The sequence below is a fragment of the Cricetulus griseus genome, chromosome 5 (assembly GCF_003668045.3).
Source record: "Cricetulus griseus strain 17A/GY chromosome 5, alternate assembly CriGri-PICRH-1.0, whole genome shotgun sequence".
NCBI lineage: Eukaryota > Metazoa > Chordata > Mammalia > Rodentia > Cricetidae > Cricetulus > Cricetulus griseus.
In genome coordinates, this window is record NC_048598.1 from 177,565,865 (window position 1) to 177,585,439 (window position 19,575).

Below are 19,575 nucleotides of genomic sequence, written 5' to 3' on the forward strand. Positions count from 1 at the left end.
AGGTCAAGGAATTTCTGTTCACAATTCCTTGGTGCAAAAGACACTGCCTGAGTATCATGTGATCTTTGGGAAAAGGCCCAGAGGATAAGGAGGGATAATGATGAAGTATGAGAGTAAATTCCCCTGAGTGCTGGTAAGAAATTCCAATCAACGCTTAACCTGAGAGTGTTCATGTATGTGAGAAGACCCAGGTCAAATGGGGAGCATATTGGGTTTTTCAACCCAGGGTCTTGTTTATACTATTACTTAGTGGTGTTCGGAGTTACTAAACCAACTAACAAACGGCTGAATGGAATGAATGAATGAATGAATGAATAAATAAATAAATAAATAAATAAATAAATAAATAAATAAATAAATAAATCTTTACCCACCAGAGAATCCCACTACCAACTGTTGTGGCGATATATTGTTTTTTATCTAAAATAGCCACTGGTAAACATTGTGCAAAGCCAGCCTCATTAGTTAGCTCTAGAAACTCGACAGTGGTGGCACACACATTTAATCCCAGGACTCAGGATTAGGAGATGGATCTCTGAGTCCAAAGTCACCCCTAGCAACAACACAGTGAATCAGAGTTCATGCCTCTAATTCCAGGATTTGACAGATATCTATTGTAGGGTCATTCAGTGTGAGGATTATTGTTTGGCCACGTTGATGAGACCATAGGAGTTGGAGTGAATCAGAGTATCAGGGAAGTCTGGAACAGTTTGAGGATTACCCTTTGGTCTGAGCATAGGTAGTGGCAAGAGGTAGTGGTCAGATGTTTTGCTTCTCTGATCTTTAACCTCAAACTTCAACCCCAATATCAGTGTCTGGGTCTTATATTTTTCATGTCACACACTGTATTATTACTTTTTATTATTGTTTTAATTAAAGTAGTCATATTGAATCCAGGCTATCAGTGGCAATATTTAAGCACACCCAGTCACACAATCACACACTCTCTCTCTCCTCCTCTTCCTCTCTCTCTCTCTCTCTCTTTCTCTCTCTCTCTCTCTCTCTCTCTCTCACACACACACACACACACAACACACACATACACTCACACACACACAACACACACACACACACACACACACACAATAAAAACATACAAAGAAAGAAAAGTTTGGAATCAGACAGGTCAAAGTTATAACAGAGTCAAGAATCAAGAGAAGTCATAATTTGGCCTTGTTGCATTTAACAAAAAAGTGTATGTTTGTATATTAGATGTATGGAGTGTATTCTGCACCATACAGTCGCTGATGTCTAGGTTACAAACACATTCCAGCTTCAGGAAACAGGGAAGTAAACACACAGGCATCCTGATGACATGAACTGGTCTTTAACAGTCCCAGTGTGGAATCCCATTGCTCTGTCTCAAATGTTATCTGAGAAGGGGCCAAGTTGTAAAATAATGTATTGACACAGATTGTCTTTGTTTTTCTTCATTAAAGAAACAAGTCAACGGAGGTAGGCACTGAAACTGGTGCCCTCAGAGAATCACTCTTCCCTCATAGACACTTTCTGCATTTTGTTGAGGTAGGAATAGGTGACATATTGTTTTAAAAATGTTAGTCAAGCCTGGCATTGGTGACACACGCCTTTAATCCAAGCATTCTATGGGCTGAGGCAGGCAGATCTCTGTAAGTTCAAGGCCAGCCTGGTGTACAGAGCAAGTTCAAGGACAGGCTCCAAAAAATACAGAGAAACCCTGTCTGGAAAAACAAACAAAATGTATGTCAGTCAAAACAGAATTTGTGATTGTTAGAGGCATTATCACTTCCTAAAGTGTATAATTATAAAAGGATCTCCCAGAAAACCAGCAGGTAGAGAGAGCACCAAGAAAAAAAAACAATTATGTCTGAACCTGGGCCTAATGTGTGTTTAAGGCCCCCTTTTGGCTATGGGATTCTGGCAGGGAGGTTTTCCTTTGGGCTCACACCCAAGACTCCTCACTGTGTTCCTTGTACAGTAATAAGTGGCCGTGTCCTCAGTTCTCAGGCTGTTCATTTGCCATGCTTTTGAATCTTCTCTGGAGACGGTGTATCTGTCTTTCACTGAATCCACGTAATAGGTTCCATAATTATAACTTTAGTGCCTATGCAAGCAACCCACTCCAGGCCCCTTTCTGGAGCCTGGCGGACCCAGTTCATGGCAGCATTACTGAAGGTGAATCCAGAGGCCGCACAGTAGAATTTCAATGACCACTGAGGCTTCACTAATCCTCCACCAGACTCAACCAGCTGCACCTCACAGTGGACACCTGCAAACAGAGAGGATCCTGATGAAGAAACTGTCACAAAGTCTACTGTCTCTCTCACTCATGTCTCCTCACACACTCAGTATCCCTTGTTAGCTACCTTTTAGAAGAGCAACAAAGAAAACCCAGTGCAGTCCCAACCTCATGTTGATTGTCATGGTTTCAATGCTGCTCACTGAATGTGAAGACAGGGCTAGAGTCCTCTGCCTGACCTTCGGGGTCAGGGTAGGGCTGGTTTTCATGAGCATAGGGAGGCTTTATTTGCATATCTCCCTGCTATATATTACTCTCTGGTTTGTGTGAGTCTTAGAGGCATCAGTTAATGGTGCAATTGTCTGACAGACAATGAAGTAGTGAGGACCATGATTTCATTAAAATGTTACTCATATTGTATTTGTAATAAATATTTTAGCAGCATTAATTTATTTTCATTGTGCTTTCTGTATAATATCTGTTAGGAAAGGCAGTAAAGAGTGCATGAGCCTCAGGAAGGAGAGGAGCCTGTTACCTCATCTCCAGTTCCAAGGTTGTTTGTCCTCCTAGCTCTTCAATTTTCCTGAGAATGTAGGACGTCCTTGGTGGCTGTGGGATCAGTCTCATGTGGACCCTTGGAATATCCACCTCTTATTAGAAGGGAGAGTTGGGTCTTAATTGTGCAACAGAGTAATTAAATCTACTGTTAGAGAAACTGTGCTTGTTATAGTTAAGAGGGTTGGTGGATTGTAGCATTATTGTTTTTGTGGCATTCTCTGGTAAAGGGACCTCATTAAAGCAACTAAATGCACTGAGCTGGTGATTTGAAGTCATTTATGCATCAGCCCTTAAATGATAATCATTTCTCTTATAGGTTTCGTATATATCATGGGGTTATATGTGGGAAAGTGAAAGGAGGAACCTCAGGGTGGATGCAGTAACCTCCCTTGCTGTCCCTTGTTGGCACCTGCTCCTTGAGGCCCTGAGTGTCTGAGATGCCAGCATTGCCTGAGGACCTGTATTTCCTTTGCATCAGGTTGATCTTATCTGGATTTGCTCCTGAACCAGAGTCCAGCTGATGTGTACGACTCACCAGGGTCCACAGTGTGGATATGGACTTCTGCTGCCTGGCTCCCTTTGAGGTCTCTGCCCCTGTGCACAGTAGGTGTTGCCTTATCATTGATTTTCTTCTCACAGGAACAGCTGGACAATTCTCCAGGGATGATTATGACAGATGTGTAACAGAGTGGAAGGAAACCATGTGCACATAAAAATGAACCTGCAGGTCTAGATTGGCCTCATCATGTCTCTGCGGAGTTGAAAGCATTTGAATATATCAATTTAATAACCCTAGAAATGACTCTAAGAAACAAAATGATAGATTTCACTTCACCAGAGAAGTGATAAGAACAAAGGACTAGGGGAATTTTCAGTTGATGTTTCCCCAGCTGATTTCAGGGTCCTGGTGCCCAGCTATTCTATAGAGAGAACCTTGTCCTCAGCCCAGACACCTGATGATCCAGGACTGTGCTTTGTATGCAGTGATGACTTGAATCAAATGAGGCTCCTGATGAACTAAGGGCTGACATATCCTTGGCAAGAAATTTGTTTCCTGAATGTTTGTCTCTCAAATCCCAACTAAGAAAATAAATTTTTCCAGTCCTATGGTTTTTAATATATTTTATTTTTTCTCTTTTTTAAAAGAATTTGCCATACAATGTATTGTATTCCTACCCACCCATGTCCCAAAATGCTGTGCCCTCCCAGCCCCTCCTCACTTCCTCTGTCCCTCCCTCCTGGTACTTCCTGTCTATTCTTCCTCCTCACTGTTCTTGGTGTAGACTCCAGGTTTCTGCGGATGGTGAATGGTGATTCTGGACTTAAGAAGAAACCCTCCCCAGTCTTAGTGCTAACTGGGTCTATAAGGAGGCTTCTTTGTGGACCAAGTGGTGGCAAGAGCATAAAGCTGAAAGCTGATGTCTTCAATGCAAACACAAACCAGAGAGCCAATCAGTGGACGGTTTATGTCAGAGCTCACATGGATGTCCCCACTCTGTGACTCTAGCACAGCAATACACAGGAGTGTCCTCAAATCTCAAATGTTCTTTGGAGATAGACAGTGTTGTTGGACTTGTCTCAGGAATCAGTGAGTATGTCCTTCAGAGTCTGGGTAATGTTCACTGTTACCATCAGCAACCACTGAGACCCACTCCAGCTCCTTCCCTGGAGCCTGGCAAACAGAGATCATTGAGTAGATGCTAACACACAACACAGCATGAAATAAAAACACACATTCGGGTTCTTAACTCTTAAGACTATGAGAAGGGTTTGGTTTCATCACATGTTGTTTATTTGTACTTTCCTTGTAAAATTCATGTTCTATTTTATTCAAAGCTACTCCTACCACAGTTCTTCTCTCCTAGAATCCAGGGGTATCTTTGTCACTATGTATTATCAGAATTTCCTCTTGGTCTTTCCTTACAGAAGGGACATGTAGATGGAGATGGTCACAGGACTTCATTCAACACCAATTTCTTTACAGCTGCAACTTGGAAAAGATGACAAAGACAGGACTGTGAGTAGGAGGAAAGAAAATCGCCAATCATATGATTGTTTCTGAGCTAGTCTGTAGTCTGATCTCCTCTGTCAACTAGTCCCAGGGAAGCTTCCTGCCCCTCCAGGGTTTCTGACACACTCAGGATGTTGCTGCAACACTGTGTCTCTCGCACAGTAATAGACTGCAGAGTCCTCAGATGTCAGGCTGCTGAGCTCCATGTAGGCTGTGCTGGAGGATGTGTCTCTGGTCACAGAGGTCAGGTAAATGATGCAGAGGTCCAACTCCTAAACCTGTCTGTGGAAAGACCTCCTTACCCCTTCCTTCAGGTCTCTGCAGATGCTCTGAGTGAAACTTTAGGACATAAGCTCTCAGTGGATTTCAGGGCTGAAGCACTTGCTCTGCTTTGTGACAAGGTTATCAGATTGATTTACATGAGGTGTTTGTGGGGATGATGGTAATGACTGCAGATTTCAAAATCTAATAAAATTTGAGAATTTACACCATCCTTTCTGATATATAGAAATAATATTTGCCATTCAAGAATGTTGCATACAAAAAACTCACTCAATTGACCTAAAGGGAACAAACTCAGAAATATTTGCCCATTGATGTTTATTACAGCTTTCTTTCTTTCTTTCTTTCTTTCTTTCTTTCTTTCTTTCTTTCTCTCTTCTTTTTCTTATTCAGGACAATCTTTCTTTCTTTCATTTTTTATTTGAATTAGAAACAAGATTGTTTTACATGTCAAACCTAGTTCCCCCTCCCTCTCCTCCTCCCCTACCACCACCACCAACTAAAACCCGACCTATCACATACCCTTTCTGCTCCCCAGGGAGAGTGAGGTCTTACATAGCCGGTCTTCAGAGTCTGTTATATCCTTTGGGATGGGGTGTACGCCCACCCCCTATGTGTGTTGCCTCAAAAGTATTCCTCAATATGGAATGGGCTCCCAAAGTCCACACCTATGCTAGGGATAAGAACTGAAATACTAAGGAGGTTCTGAAGATTTCCTAGGTTTCCTCACTGAAACCCATGTTCCTGGGGTCCAGATCATTCCCATGCTGGTATACCAGCTATCAGTCTGGGAACTAAGAGCTCCACGTTGTTCAGGTCAGCTGTTTCTGTGGGTTTCACCAGCCTGGTCTGTACCCTTTGCCCATCACTCGTTCTTCTCTGGAACTGGATTCCAACTCAGTTCACTGATAAGTTGTGGTGTCTGCTTCTACTTCCACCAGCTGCTGGATGTAGGCTATAGGATGGCATATAACACAATCATCAATCTCATTATCAGGGGAGGGCATTTAAGGTAGCCTTTCCTCAAATGCTTAGATTGTTAGTTGGTGTCAACTTTATAAATCTTCATACCTTTCCCCTAGTGCCTGATTTCTCTATAAACCTAAAATGTCTCCCTCAATTATGGTATCTCCTTTCTTGTTTTCTTCTATTCTTTCCCCAACTCAACCTTCCTGCTCCCGCATGTCCCCTCACTCCTCCTATTCTCCCCTTCTCTTTCTCCTAGCTTCCTCTCCCCTTCCCCATGCTCCCAAAATTGCAGCACTTTCTACAATGGAGGATGCGTTTAAAAGGTGCTTCCAGGAATGAGGGAAGCCAAGATCACTCACAGAATTTTGTGTGTATGTCTGTTTAAATATCAGAAGTGTAACTGCACAAATAAAATCAAATATTTGTGCTACTGAAAGACAGGCTATTCTTAAGTTTTTTTCCTAACTTCAGGATCATGAATCAGTTGTGCTTAACATTACCAGAGAGAAGCATCTGGAACCAGTCAGTTGCATGGCTTCTCTTCTATCATTGGTCAGAAAAGGTATGATGTCCTAAAAATTTTCTGCTCATAGGGCAACACTCTCTAGCCAACACCCCCTTAAAGAATATTTATCCCTACAATTTAGGGTGCTGGATGGGCTCACCCTGGAATTTCAGCTTCTTCTGCTCTGATCTGGGCAATTTCTATAATAAGGTTTCACTTCATAATCCATTATGGTTCTCTGCTGAAGGCTCTCATGGTGACAACGTACAGGAGTCTTTGCCTTCTTCCTCTGTGTGGGTTCACAGAGACAACCTCCTCTCACAATGGAATTAATTCACAAAAGTCTGGACTCTGTGGGATGGAGGAGAGATGGTGTGAGCGTCCTCTCCTGAGGTAGACTAATGTGTCACAATGTGTGCTGAGCTGGTGCAATGTGTGTGAAACTGTGTAGGGTTTTCATTGAAAATATGCACACATTGATTCCTAGCATTCTCAGCCAAACGTCACTCTGAGAATTATTTCTCACTTCTCTGCCTGGACCTCTTTCACTAATCATAAACTCCCAACAGTTTCTTCCATTCCTGAGCTATATTTGATATTAATGAACCCCTGAATGTCCCAAGTGCTGCTTGCACTATCCCTGAGTCCCTTTGCAGACAGGATTATATAAGGAACATGGATCACAATGTCTCATTCTAACTCTCCAACAGATTGAGACACTTTGTTGTCCTCAGTGATCAGATATCTCATCTGAAACAAGAAGCAGTAGAGTCTGTTTCTGGAGATGTCTGGAGTGTCTACTCTGCAAGTTATGTTTGGAGATGGTTACAGATGACTTCTACACTCCGTTCCTCCATTACATCATGGGTCAGCATTGTGAGAGGAGCATGTCTCCTGATGAAACACTTTGACTGTACATATCAAGGAAAATGTCTGTGAAGGCTTATTAGAGTTGAACCCAATCTTTAAGTTCTTATGGATGAGATGCCTGATATCAAATAAATCACTGAAAATCATCAAAAATGTGCAATTCTACGAGAACACTCATGAGAAAGAGTTTCCACATTGATGGGCATCTACAAAAATTAAATTCATTGCTTATGAGGCTCTAAAGTTAAAAAAAACACAGAGTCAAATATAGGGTGTAGATACTGCCTATCTGCTGTCAAGAGACTTCACTTAATCAAGACATTATATGTCTTGCCTAGGGTCGGCTTAAGAGTTGGAAGAAAATAGGATTTGACAAATTCTAAGATTCACCAATTAGAGAAATAACCAGATATTTCTTCACTGACAGTGAACTATGTTGTGAAATCACAGACACTAGGTGTTCTTGGAAAGGCCGGTGTCATCACAGAAGGAGGACAGTAATATGGTAAATATGAAGTCTGACATCATGAGAAGTCTCCATTGATGATGCCATGACTCACCAACCTGTACTGAATGTTTCCTCATATTCCCCAGAATCATCACTAGCTTGAAAGCCTGAGGTCTCTTCCTTGAAGGATAAGATGGTGAGGTGATTCCAGTAGAATTCTCAAACTGCTACCTGAATAGTCCTTCACTTAAATTCTTGCAGTCATATTAACTACTGAAATTAGTGTAATTGCAGAATACATTCATTTCTGCATGAGGAACTTCAAAAATTTTCAATGTGTTCATCAATCCCACTTTGCAGTTGGAGGAAGACAGGAGGGTGCTTTGTAAACTCACTGTTATTTCATGCACTACTTTTAATTCAGCATCAGTTGCATAGGTTACAATTAGAATTGGACAAGAGTATTCACACTGACAAAACCTCATCGCTCAGATGGATACCATCCATCGATTGATGGCTTTCATATTTCTCATGGAGAAGAAATCTGTGGTAGAGGAACAGGCAGAACAAGTCACTGTTCTCAGCTGCACTTCCCAACGACAGTCTCCAGAGACCACATGTGCCAAATGTCTCCATGTTTCTCATTACTTAGATACTTATTCAACTGAATAGCCTTCCAAGAAGTACTGATACCTGTGGCAACCATGTATTCCAATCACTGTAGGAAATGGTCTTAGGTCACAGTGGGTAAGTGCTCTGCACCAGGCTGTGATTACAGAGGACTGTATAAAGACAGGGAAAGGCTATGAGTGTGGAGTCAATGATCAGTGGTTAATCTGTGACCCTATCACTCAAATTTCATGGATCCAAACTGAATTGATACATTCATTTTGTTTATAGTAATTCAACAGTGATTATGGTCATCTTCTGAGAATGAGATAATGATTTCTGAGGTGATCAAACAAATCTTCTCCTCCAAGATAATTGATGCTATTTTAGACACACATGCTCACATTGACATCGCCATGGAAATATATGGATCAACATTACTAATTTTAAACTGCAGGCTCCCTGATTCTTGCATTCAGGGTGCCTCGGGACATTTGTTGTGCAAAGAGAATTAATTCTTAGTTCTGTTTTTATTTTCATCAAAACATAACCACAATTTTGAGCAAGTCTTCAGGTTGCTCTTCAGCTTCCTCTTTCTTCAGAGTTTCTGACACACACTAGATGGGAGCTGTGGCTCTGTGCCTTGCACAGTAGTAGACAGCAGAGTCCTCAGATGTCAGGCTTCTGAGCTCCATGTAGGCTGTGTTCAACTGCTCTGGACTGGGGGCAATGGGGTAATAGCCTGCTGCTGTAGGGCATGGGGACATTATTTACTTACAACCAGAACCTGCAATTTACATATTCATGAGGGAGGGTAGTTATTAGATCAGAGCTGATCCTGTTTGAAACAGATCAGGAAGACCTTCAGACCTCAGTGCCTAACTTCTGTGTTAGACATCGAGGTCAGGAGGTCTGAGGTTCAAATCTGTCTGAAGAAATCATTTTGTGCTCCATCCTGGCACTGTTCACACAGAGCTCTTCCATCCCACTGAGAGTCAGTTCACCACATCCAGGTTTGTAATGCAGAAACACCATTTATTTAATGGTTCAAGGAGCACCTGAACCACCTTAGGGTCACCCATATATATGATGATGAGAAGTCCATTGAGATCATCCTGGCCCAATAAGACAATAGCACAGAGCATTGGAAACTGCTGTCTTTGCCATACCAGTGAGTGGTCAGCAGGACTAAGGACACCCCTGAAATCAGCTTTCAAGCCTTGGGACATTTTTTCCCAAAATGTTTCTCAGGGTCCTGAGGCCCACAATTATTTAATCTATGCTTATAAATGGTTTGTACCTCTACAATGGCAATAGGAATTCAATGTGGCATTTGGTGGGTTCACACACTGGTTCTGGTTAACAAAGAACCTCTCCAGTGTAGAGCATGGAGATCTCACATGCCAACTACACAATGATCACTGCATGCGTGATGTTGACAATGAAATCCACACAGTCCCTTGAAATCTCAGTGCACAACTTCCTGTTCTACTTCTACTGCCCTTTACTTCTTAGGGATTGGTGGGTCTGCAGCGCCCCCTGCTGGTCTTAGGAACCTGTTTATGTAAGTTTGTCTGTGGTCTCACAGTCCTCTCATAATGGGACCTCTTTCTCTTCTTCATTGTCTGCCTGGTGACCGTGAGTGATAATTTGAGGACAAAGGTAAGCTGTACCTGAATTGTTTAGAAGATCTTCATAAACCACAGTCGTTTCTTTAGGTGTTGTCGCATCTATCTGTATCATTAGCCACTCATGGGGAAATGAGTTAGCAGCACAATTGTTGGACACTGTTTATAAGGTCATTTGTCAATTCTTGGCGCTGCCTTTGGGACACAAAGCCTTACAACACCAGGGAGAGGATGAATCTCAGCCTGCTACCTACAGATCACTTGGCATCTCTACAAAATGTTTTCACACTTGAGAAAGAACCACAATTTCAGAAACGGTAGACTGTGATTCCATCTTCTTTTCTAATTTATCATTTCTATCATCAAAGCTGCATGTTTGCATGTAAAGACTTAAGGGTGATGGAGTGGTCTCTTTGCCTTAAACCTTTCTGAATGGAAGATGCTGTCTCTGTCTTCAGGCGGTTCTCTTCTCTTTCTATAAAGATTTACCCTAATTTCAGCCTCCACCTACTTAGATGCAGCTCATGGCTGCTAAAGACTTTCAAAGACTTGGATGTATTTGTTATAAGCTTAGTGAATGATAACTGTGTAGAGCAATAAATTGCTATCATCTCCAAAGATTAATCCGTGAAGATTTAGTGGAACCACCTGGATTAGGGACCACAAACTCTTAGTCTTCATAAAATACAACAGACAGATTTTCATATCTGAACAATTATTAAAAGGGGCCTCGTTTGTATAACAGGAAGCCAAGGATATGAAACTCAGAATGGAGAGGAAACCACAGAGGCTAGGAGGAAATGTTTGCCCTCTCCCAACGCTGTGACAGATCTGAGAACCAGCCTGTGATACTGTACAGCTGTCAGCCAAAGTTGTGTCTCTGTGTGTTCTCTGAGCACAGTAGTATGTGGCAGTATCTGCAGTGTCCACACTGGCAATCTAGGAAGTGCTGTGATGTGCACTTGTATCTGAGAGTGGAAGGAATGACGAATGAAACATAGAATTAATATGTAATGGGACAAGTACTCCAATGCCAAGGTCAGCTAACTTTCAAAAAGATGATTTTATAAAAAATATATTCCTAAGACAGGAGAGAAGGCTCAGCTCTTATGTGCTAGCAACAAAACCAAAAAGTCAAGAAATAGTACTATGCACTCTGTCTCCAGTAAGACAGTGAGAAGGAAAAAATATGATATTAAATGAAGATAACATTTCATTCTCAAAGAGAGAGAGAAAAAAAACTGTCTTCTCTGGGCTTAGGGAGTAGGAAGCAAAGATACAGGATACCAGGTGTTTTTATTTCGCTGCTCTGAAGTCTTAGAGCTCCTGGGCTTCGTGTGTGCTGAGCGCCCCCTGCTGGCCCAGAGCTCCTCTGCAGGGAGGTTTTTGTCTGGGCTCATGCTGAAGTCCCCTCACTGTGCCTCTTGCACAGTAATATGTGGCTGTGTCCTCAGTGGTCACAGAGTTCAGCTGCAGGAAGAACTGGTTCTTGGATGTGCCTCTGGTGATGGAGATGCGGCTCTTGAGGGATGGGTTGTAGTCGGTGCCACCAATATAATTTATGCACCCCATCCACTCCAGCTTCTTCCCTGGGAGCTGCCTGATCCAACTCCAGTCATAACCCCTTGTGATGGAGAAACCAGTGACAGAGCAAGTGAGGGACAGCGACTGTGAGGGCTTCACCAGGCCAGGTCCTGACTCCTGAAGCTGGATCTGGGACAGGACACCTGCAGACAGGAAGAGTCAATTCTGTCAATCACATGTTGTCACATCCCCTCATGGACACATGTATGAAATGGTCACACTCACCAGGAAGGGCTGTCACCAGGTACAGAAGACCCAACATTCTCATCTTCTAGGCTACACCCCCTTTTCTCAGAGGTCAGCCTCCTGTGAGAGAGATGTGAGCTCCCACAGCCCAGGAGGGGATTTAACTTAGAGCTCGAAGATGCATTTGCATGTGGGGAGTCAGCTTAGTCTTTATAAATGAGAAGGGTTCATACCACTCCATTTTGTTATTACAACATGGCCATTATTTTCCCTGACTTCCTACACTGTGAGTCTGGAAGAAGAGAGCTTTGGCACTCAAGGATCACAGGAAACACATCCTGACATGACGTCCACTTCCTATCCCAATGTCCCCACCAAATTCTTCTCTCCTATATTTTTAAATATTAGGTGCTAACCTTTTTTTAGCCTCTTGGTTTCCTGAGTTCCTTGTTTCTGATTAGGAAACCCACACAGCTCAAGTTTTTCTTCCCTTCTCCACACATATGATGGGTTTCCATCTTTCTCATGAATTTTGCTCGCTGTCATGTTGTTGTAGCACAGGGTCCACACCTACTTCTCGCTCCCTCCAGACTGTGGAATGTAGAGGAAACACCTGCTGATAGAGTCAGCTGCATCCCACACTCCCTCCTCCTCCTCAACTCCCAAGTCCTCCCCATCATTGTACACAACCTTGCTCCCTTTTGACAACAGACATCTATCTAGTGAATAATATTAAATCAACTAAAATGATATAAAAATTAATATGTTAGTACAAGACTAAACAAAACAAAAACTGAAGGAAAAGAGCCCAAGAAATGGCACAAGAAAGAGTTATGGTTGCAGAGACCTCCTGATTTACATACTCAGCAATCCCATAAAAACACAAACTTAGAAGCTGTACTATAGTCAAAAGAAGTGTAGGGCAAAATAAGAGATAAATAAATAAATGTATAAAATATCAATAAAGCCAGGTGGTATCTTGAGACAGGGAACCTCCTGAATGCATTTGATTGGATTCCTGATGACATCAGCTAATGGACCTCAGCCTATGCTTAGGAGTGTTTGATTTCCTCGGGTAGACTCCTTTAGAGAAATCTCATTTTTCATGTGGATAATGTTACAAATGGAAATAGCGTTTAGGTTACATGTGCACTTCTGTGCACTCTAGAACCCCAAGTGCTATAAAACCATGCAGTTCCTACTTTTTCATTACAGAAATTGATTCTACTGTGAGATAAATTGTCTTCATGGTGGTTGAGAGAGCCTTTGAACTGGGCATTTCTGGTATTGTAGCATTCCGAGGAGAGTGACATAGATTCCACGAACTAACTGACCTTGTATCCTTCTAAGGGAGGTTTCTAGCTGTCATAGGAGATGGTCACTTGGGGCTTGTATGTGGTTAACTGAGAAAAATAAACTCTTGAGTAGAGTCAGGAAACGCCTTTGCTGGTCGCTATTCACCAGTTCCTCAGGCTCTGCATAACTCATTTATTTAGGTTTTCCTTTTGACTGTCTCAAGCAACAATATTTAACAAAGTTATTGATCACAAAAATTTAATGTCATTTGAAAATCATAATACTAAATATCAGATTGTGTCACACTGTGTTGACTTTGACAGCACATGGTCTCCAGTAGATTAAACTCATTCCCAGGGAGGGATTGCTCTGAAATGTTTGTAGACAGATTTGTAATGTCTCCACTCATGCACAGCTCAGGAAGGATGTCCTAGGAATCTTGTGTGACTAGGCATCAGGGCAGCTATAAGAAGGAGTTCTGTGGAGACTGGAAGCTTTACCTCTCCTGAGAAATCCAGTGTGTCCCCACAAATGTCAGTCCTATTAAACTTGTATGAGTCCAGCAAGTTCAATTCTAACAACAACCCATTATTCATATCACTGTTAATTTTTCTGTTGAAGTATCCCTGAAATTCACAGATGTGGGATCTTTCTTTCCTTTCTATGCTGACAGGAAGATTTCTATTTGAGCAAGAGAGTTCATGATGTCATAAACACTTTACCTTCCAAAGACTAGAGGGCACTATGCCTTTGAGGACAAAGGAATTTTGTTCACCCTTGCCTGTTGCTGGAAACAATCCTGAGTACCATGTTATCTGCTAGAAATGGCCCAGAGGTTAAGGAGGGATAAGGAGGAACTTTGAGAAGAAATTCCAGGAGGAAAATAAACACACTGGCAGGAAAACAGACAAACGAATCAGCTCTCAACCTGAGGATGCTCATGTATGTGAGAGGAGACAGGTCACATGGAAAGGAAATTGGATTTGCTAGCAACAAGTTTGGTTTAGGCAGCTTGTTGACTTTATATGAGTAAAGATGTTTAAGTCAGAGAATCCACTTTGATGATTGTTCTTATTATTGTTCTCTTAATATAAATTGTCAGATTGTTGCCATGATATCAAGACAGAATTATTTCTGTTTTAGATATTCTCTTTTTGCACAGTCAAGGTATGTACATTCTCCTAAGTAAAAAAGAATACAAAACCAAAATCAGCATTCTTAGACAGAAATAATCAGGTTCAGATATGTCAAAGTTATAATAATGCATTGAATCAACAGAAGTCATAAGTGGTCCTTTCTGCCTCTTAGAAGAGAAATATTGTGTATGTGGGAGGTGTATTGTGCACCATACACCAATGTCCAGTAAATGCCAATCAATATCAATCTAGAACCTGTGTCAAGAGATTCCAATTTCAGGGAACAGGGGAATGATTACCTAGTTTTCCTAATGGCATGAACTCTACTCTTACACTGCCAGCTTGGAAACAGATGGCTCTGGCCCCAATGTTATCTGAGCATGAGCTCAAAGTAGTAAATCCCACACCCTGAGGACTTCATAGCATGACATTCAGCACCATCTCTAACATGAAAACTAAAAGAAACTTAACTACATCTTACAAATACAATTCAATTAGAATTACTTATAAATAAATGTCTAAAATTAGATTCATGAGGAAAGGTAAACTGACTCCCCACAACTTGAAACTAAGTATTTGGTGTAATATCAATCAGGTATAGCAAACTGAATTTTGAAAAGGGTTTTTCTTTGCCCTCATATTGTTGAGTTGTATTTTACTGTTGAAATTCATATAAGAGAATATTTACAGCTACACCAGCAAAAGGTCCAATCTCTTAGATTTAAAGGAAGTTTGTATCCTAATGTCCTGACACAGCTAGTCTTTGTTTTGGTTTCATTAAAGAAGCATGTCAATGGAGGTGGTCACTGATAAAGATGTGGTCAAGCATGGTGCAATTTAGGGCTCATCTTGAATCAGCATCACATAATTCTCAGACATCCTTTGCTTTGGAAAAGTTGGCAAAGGCACTATTGTATTATGAGGAGGAGACAGTCAAAGGGACACTCAGACTGAATATTTCTGAGCAAGTCCCTAGGCTGATCTTCTCTATCATCTTAGCCCCAAGGCAGCTTCCTGCTCCTCCAGGGTTTCTGACACTCTCAGGATGTGGTTGTAACACTGTGTCGTCTGGCACAGTAATAGACAGCAGAGTCCTCAGATGTCAGGCTGTTGAGCTCCATGTAGGCTGTGCTGGAGGATGTGTCTACCGTCAATATGGCCTTGTGTTGGAAATTCAGATTGTACCACTATTTCCAGGTCAATCCATCCAATCCACTCCAGACCCTGTCTAGGCTTCTGTTTCACCCAGCTCATAGAGTGGCTGGTGAAGGTGTAGCCTGAAGCCTTGCAGGACGGCTTCACTGAGGCTCCAGGCTTCACCAGCTCAGCAGAGGACTGATGAAGGAGGATTTGGCAGTGGACACCTGTGGAGAGAAAGTCAGAGTGGATGTCACTGTCACCTGAGGGCATGGCCCCTCCTCAAGTCTGGAGCTTGGAGCCCTTACCTGTAGCTGCTAGAAGACACACTTGCCCATGGGGAGTCAGCCTAGACTTCATAAATCCAGAGGTTGAATACAACTCCATTTTCTCATTACTGTGGGTTTTTATCTTGCACAGTACCATAGTTTTGAGCATCTGTAAATACACATTTCTTGATGTATGTGTGTGCTTTATCTTCAAATACTCACATTCACTGTGAGGCACCTAAGTAGACCTAATGCAAGCATAGTTGTCTGTGGATATTCAGTGTCAACAATGAGTGCTCTGCATGCTAGCACTTCCCAGCACGGCTGTCTTCTCCTTCTTTGCACTCTCATTTGTAAGCATGTAAATCACTGGAGTGTTCTTCTCTATGACAGCATGACAGAGCTGACGTTACTGTTTCCAATATGTGATTTCATTATTGTTTGTTAAAAAATTACTGCATTTTTATGGGGCTGTGTTATAATAACTGTAGGATTTTTTGTTTTGTTTTGCTTTGCTTTGTTGAGACAGGGATTCTCTGTGTAGCTTTGGAGCTTATCCTGGCACTCTCTCTGTAGACCAGGCTGGCCTCAAACTCACAGAGACCTGCTTGTCTCTGCCTAGGAGTGCTGGGAGCACCACCAATGCCTGGCTAACTGTAGGTTTTTATACCAAGTTAATGATGCTAAACAATGTCCTCTTTCCTATGCATGCGGCTCGATTGTCAACCCAGAGCTGTGACAACAATTCAACCAAAGAACAGAAATCAATTTCCTGTGTGTCTAATCACAAACATCATAATCCTACTCGTAGAGGAGGGCAGATATTTCCTCTGTTGCTGTCTGGGCACAGAAGAACCACTTCCTTGAGCTTTTCTGACACCCTCAGGATGTGGTTTTCACACAGTGTCTCTCGCACAGTAATACATGGCTGTGTCTTCATTCTTGAGACTGCTGATCTGCAGATATGTGGTGCTGACAGAGTTGTCCAAAGAGAAAAGAATCTGTCCTGTGAAGTCATCAGCATATGTTGTCTTCCCTGTGTAGGTGGTGACCCAGCCCATCCACTTTATGTCCTGTCCTGGTGACTGTTTCACCCAGTGCATTGCATATTGTGTGAAGGTGTACCCTGAAGCCTTGCAGGAGATCTTCACTGACTGTCCAGGCTGCTTCAGCTCAGCTCCTGACTGCACCAGCTGGACCTGTGTTTGGACACCTGTGGAGAAAACATGGGGAAGTGAGAGGTCATGGAGCTGCCTCAGTTTACCCTACAGCTCTGAGCTGCGATGTCTTACTTTGTGCAGCTGCCAGCAGGAAAAGGAGCCTCCACATCCACTCCATGCTGTATGAGTTTGGGATCTGTAGTTTCCTGAGACTGATCAGGCATTCCCTTGCTGGGTGATGAAGATGAGCCTCAGATTTCTACTACAAAGTCTTTGCATGAGGTTCATTTGCATATGAACAGGCAGTGAACAAAAGTGAATGTAAATCTGATATACAAGGATCCAAGACTTCAGTTGGGTAAAACCATGTCTTTCAGTGTCTGGTGTTTACGTTTTCATACTGGTTGTGTTTTCCCCCAGGCCTCTATTTGAGCCTGGTCTACACAGGGACATATGCACCTGTGCACATGTAACTAGGCACTGGTGACCCATGCCTTCTCTTCATCATGAATCTGTCCTATTGTGTACACAGCCTCAGGAATTTTGTCCTTAGGAGTGTAGACTCCCCTCTGCGCACTGAGACCTCTGCATCAGTCCTTTATTGTAAATTGCTTCTGCTTGTGTGCTGTTTGAACTCTTAGGGTCTTCTGCAATCCCATATCAGGTCTAAACATTCTTTGTGAAGCAGACAGAAATAAGGTACATTTCCATTTAGAACTGTAAAGTCTGTGCTCTCCCTTTACACATGTCATGGAACAAATGCCATAAATTTGAAAATATGCAAGGGGTTCCATGGGGAGGTTTAGAGGAAATGATATATTAATACAAATCTTAAACATTATTATAATTAAAATGGTGAGTCTGACTTACAATAAAGAACAGTATAGAGGTTTGAAGAGATGGATCAGTGGTTTTAAAAATGTACTGATATCCAAATTACATGAGTTCAACTGCTAGGTAGCTCATCAAGTAGCTCACAAACAACTATAATTATTGATCCATGGGGAGTCAACTTCATCGGCCTCCTTGGGCACCTACAATTTTGTTCATGTACCCACACAAAGACAGGCACACATAATTAGAACTGTAAGTATTTGAAAATAGAATAGTTTAATAATAAATCAACATATGTGAAAAATCTCACTCACACTAAAATATAAAATAGGTATTCATTTCTTGGAGTGTTGTAACAGACAAAAATATGAAGAAATTGCAGCAGAGAACATGTGTTTGGGATAAACTGAAATCTCATGGCAATCCCTTGCTCAATTTAATATCATTTCTGCTCTTCTCTCATCTTAATGTAACAAGATTGCTTGACATTACAGAAATATGACTCTACCTACCTCCCACATTGGTGCTTGTGATGAGATACAAAGATCAACAGTACATTGACTGATAGAAACATAAGGGGCCTGGAGCCATCAGAAGCAGAGCTTTGAACAGGCATTGAGTGGGGAGAGACAGTAGGGATGTCTCACATCTGGTTTCAAAATAAACAGTGTTGTTTGAATGTGGATGGTGGTCTGGGCTGATACTATGGACTAAGGACAGGCAATTATAAGATGGTACAAAACATAAACAATGGAAGGGGAACAGGAAATGTGGACCAGAGTGCGGTGCGCATAAACCAGACGTTTATACCGAGCAGTCCATGCTCTGGAAACACAAATGCTATTTGTCAAAGGAAGTCACCAACTGCCAGCTTCAAGGTCTTCCAGTTTCTTCTGCACACTGGGCTGGCAGAGGAAGCCAGGGCTCACAGGAAGTGCTCTGTGGCCTTCTGTGCACTTGCTCAAGGATCTAATTGAAGCCATGGAGATTTGGCGCCCCCTGATGGAACACTGGCCCCCTGCAGCATGCTCGTCCCACCCTGATGGCCAGAGCATCATGGCTCCCTGTAAACAGAACAGTGTCCTGCCTCAGAGCCACTCCAGGGTTTGGACTTGGGGAATGGAAGACTTCAGAATTACATGATTTTCTGATAATTTCAGATTATGCTTTAAAATCATTTTTGTTTACTTCTGTTATTTGATGTGGATCTCATAAACATCGGTGACTTCTTATATCAAGTGAAACCATTTGTCTACCAACAGCATTTAGATGTAGCCATTGGAGGATATTAACCTCGCCTTTGATAGATGATTTGTTTTCTGTTGTGATGTGGCCTAATTTCTGCCACGAGTGTACACATATGTGTCACACAAAGTGACATAACTTTGAGTCTTCTTCTTAGATGTTTCTCTCCACATCTCAACAGGACAGGGGACAGGATATTATTGTCTCTGATGTCTTACCTGTTTCTATCTCATCATGTCATCATCTCTGTGCCTCACTCATAATAACAACTATGCTTTCTTCATGGGAGTGTACCATGTACTGTATCATTCATAGGGTTATTAATTTCAGTTCAAATCATTGTTTGTCATTTAATTCTTTTTGTTGATCATCCTCACGATTTGTGTGAAATTCACATGAGAAACCATTTCTGTAAGCAGAAACCTGGCAAATACAGGGTTAACACTGCTGGGGATAGCTCAGGTCTCTGATTCCTAAAATAACTGCAGACTCAAAGGAATCCATGAATCCCTAATTCACACCCAGGTTCCCAGGTCCCCCTCTTCATTTGCCAGACCATCTCAATGGAGTCATCTGGGCCTTGATTCTCACTGAAATGGAAATGTGCTGTATGAGATAATAGTCTGTGCT

At 42.1% G+C, this 19,575-nt stretch overlaps 1 pseudogene and 1 gene segment (V, D, J or C); both read right to left on the bottom strand.

Annotated features, from left to right (window-relative positions):
- Window positions 1-1,869: 1,869 nt before the first annotated feature.
- On the bottom strand, window positions 1,870-2,403 carry LOC113838412 (annotated as a pseudogene).
- Window positions 2,404-9,087: 6,684 nt separating this feature from the next.
- On the bottom strand, window positions 9,088-11,950 carry LOC113838411. The segment is given in 4 exon segments: window positions 9,088-9,218; window positions 10,144-10,204; window positions 11,527-11,825; window positions 11,908-11,950. Coding segments are annotated over 4 exon segments (534 nt in total).
- Between the last annotated feature and the right edge of the window lie 7,625 nt (window positions 11,951-19,575).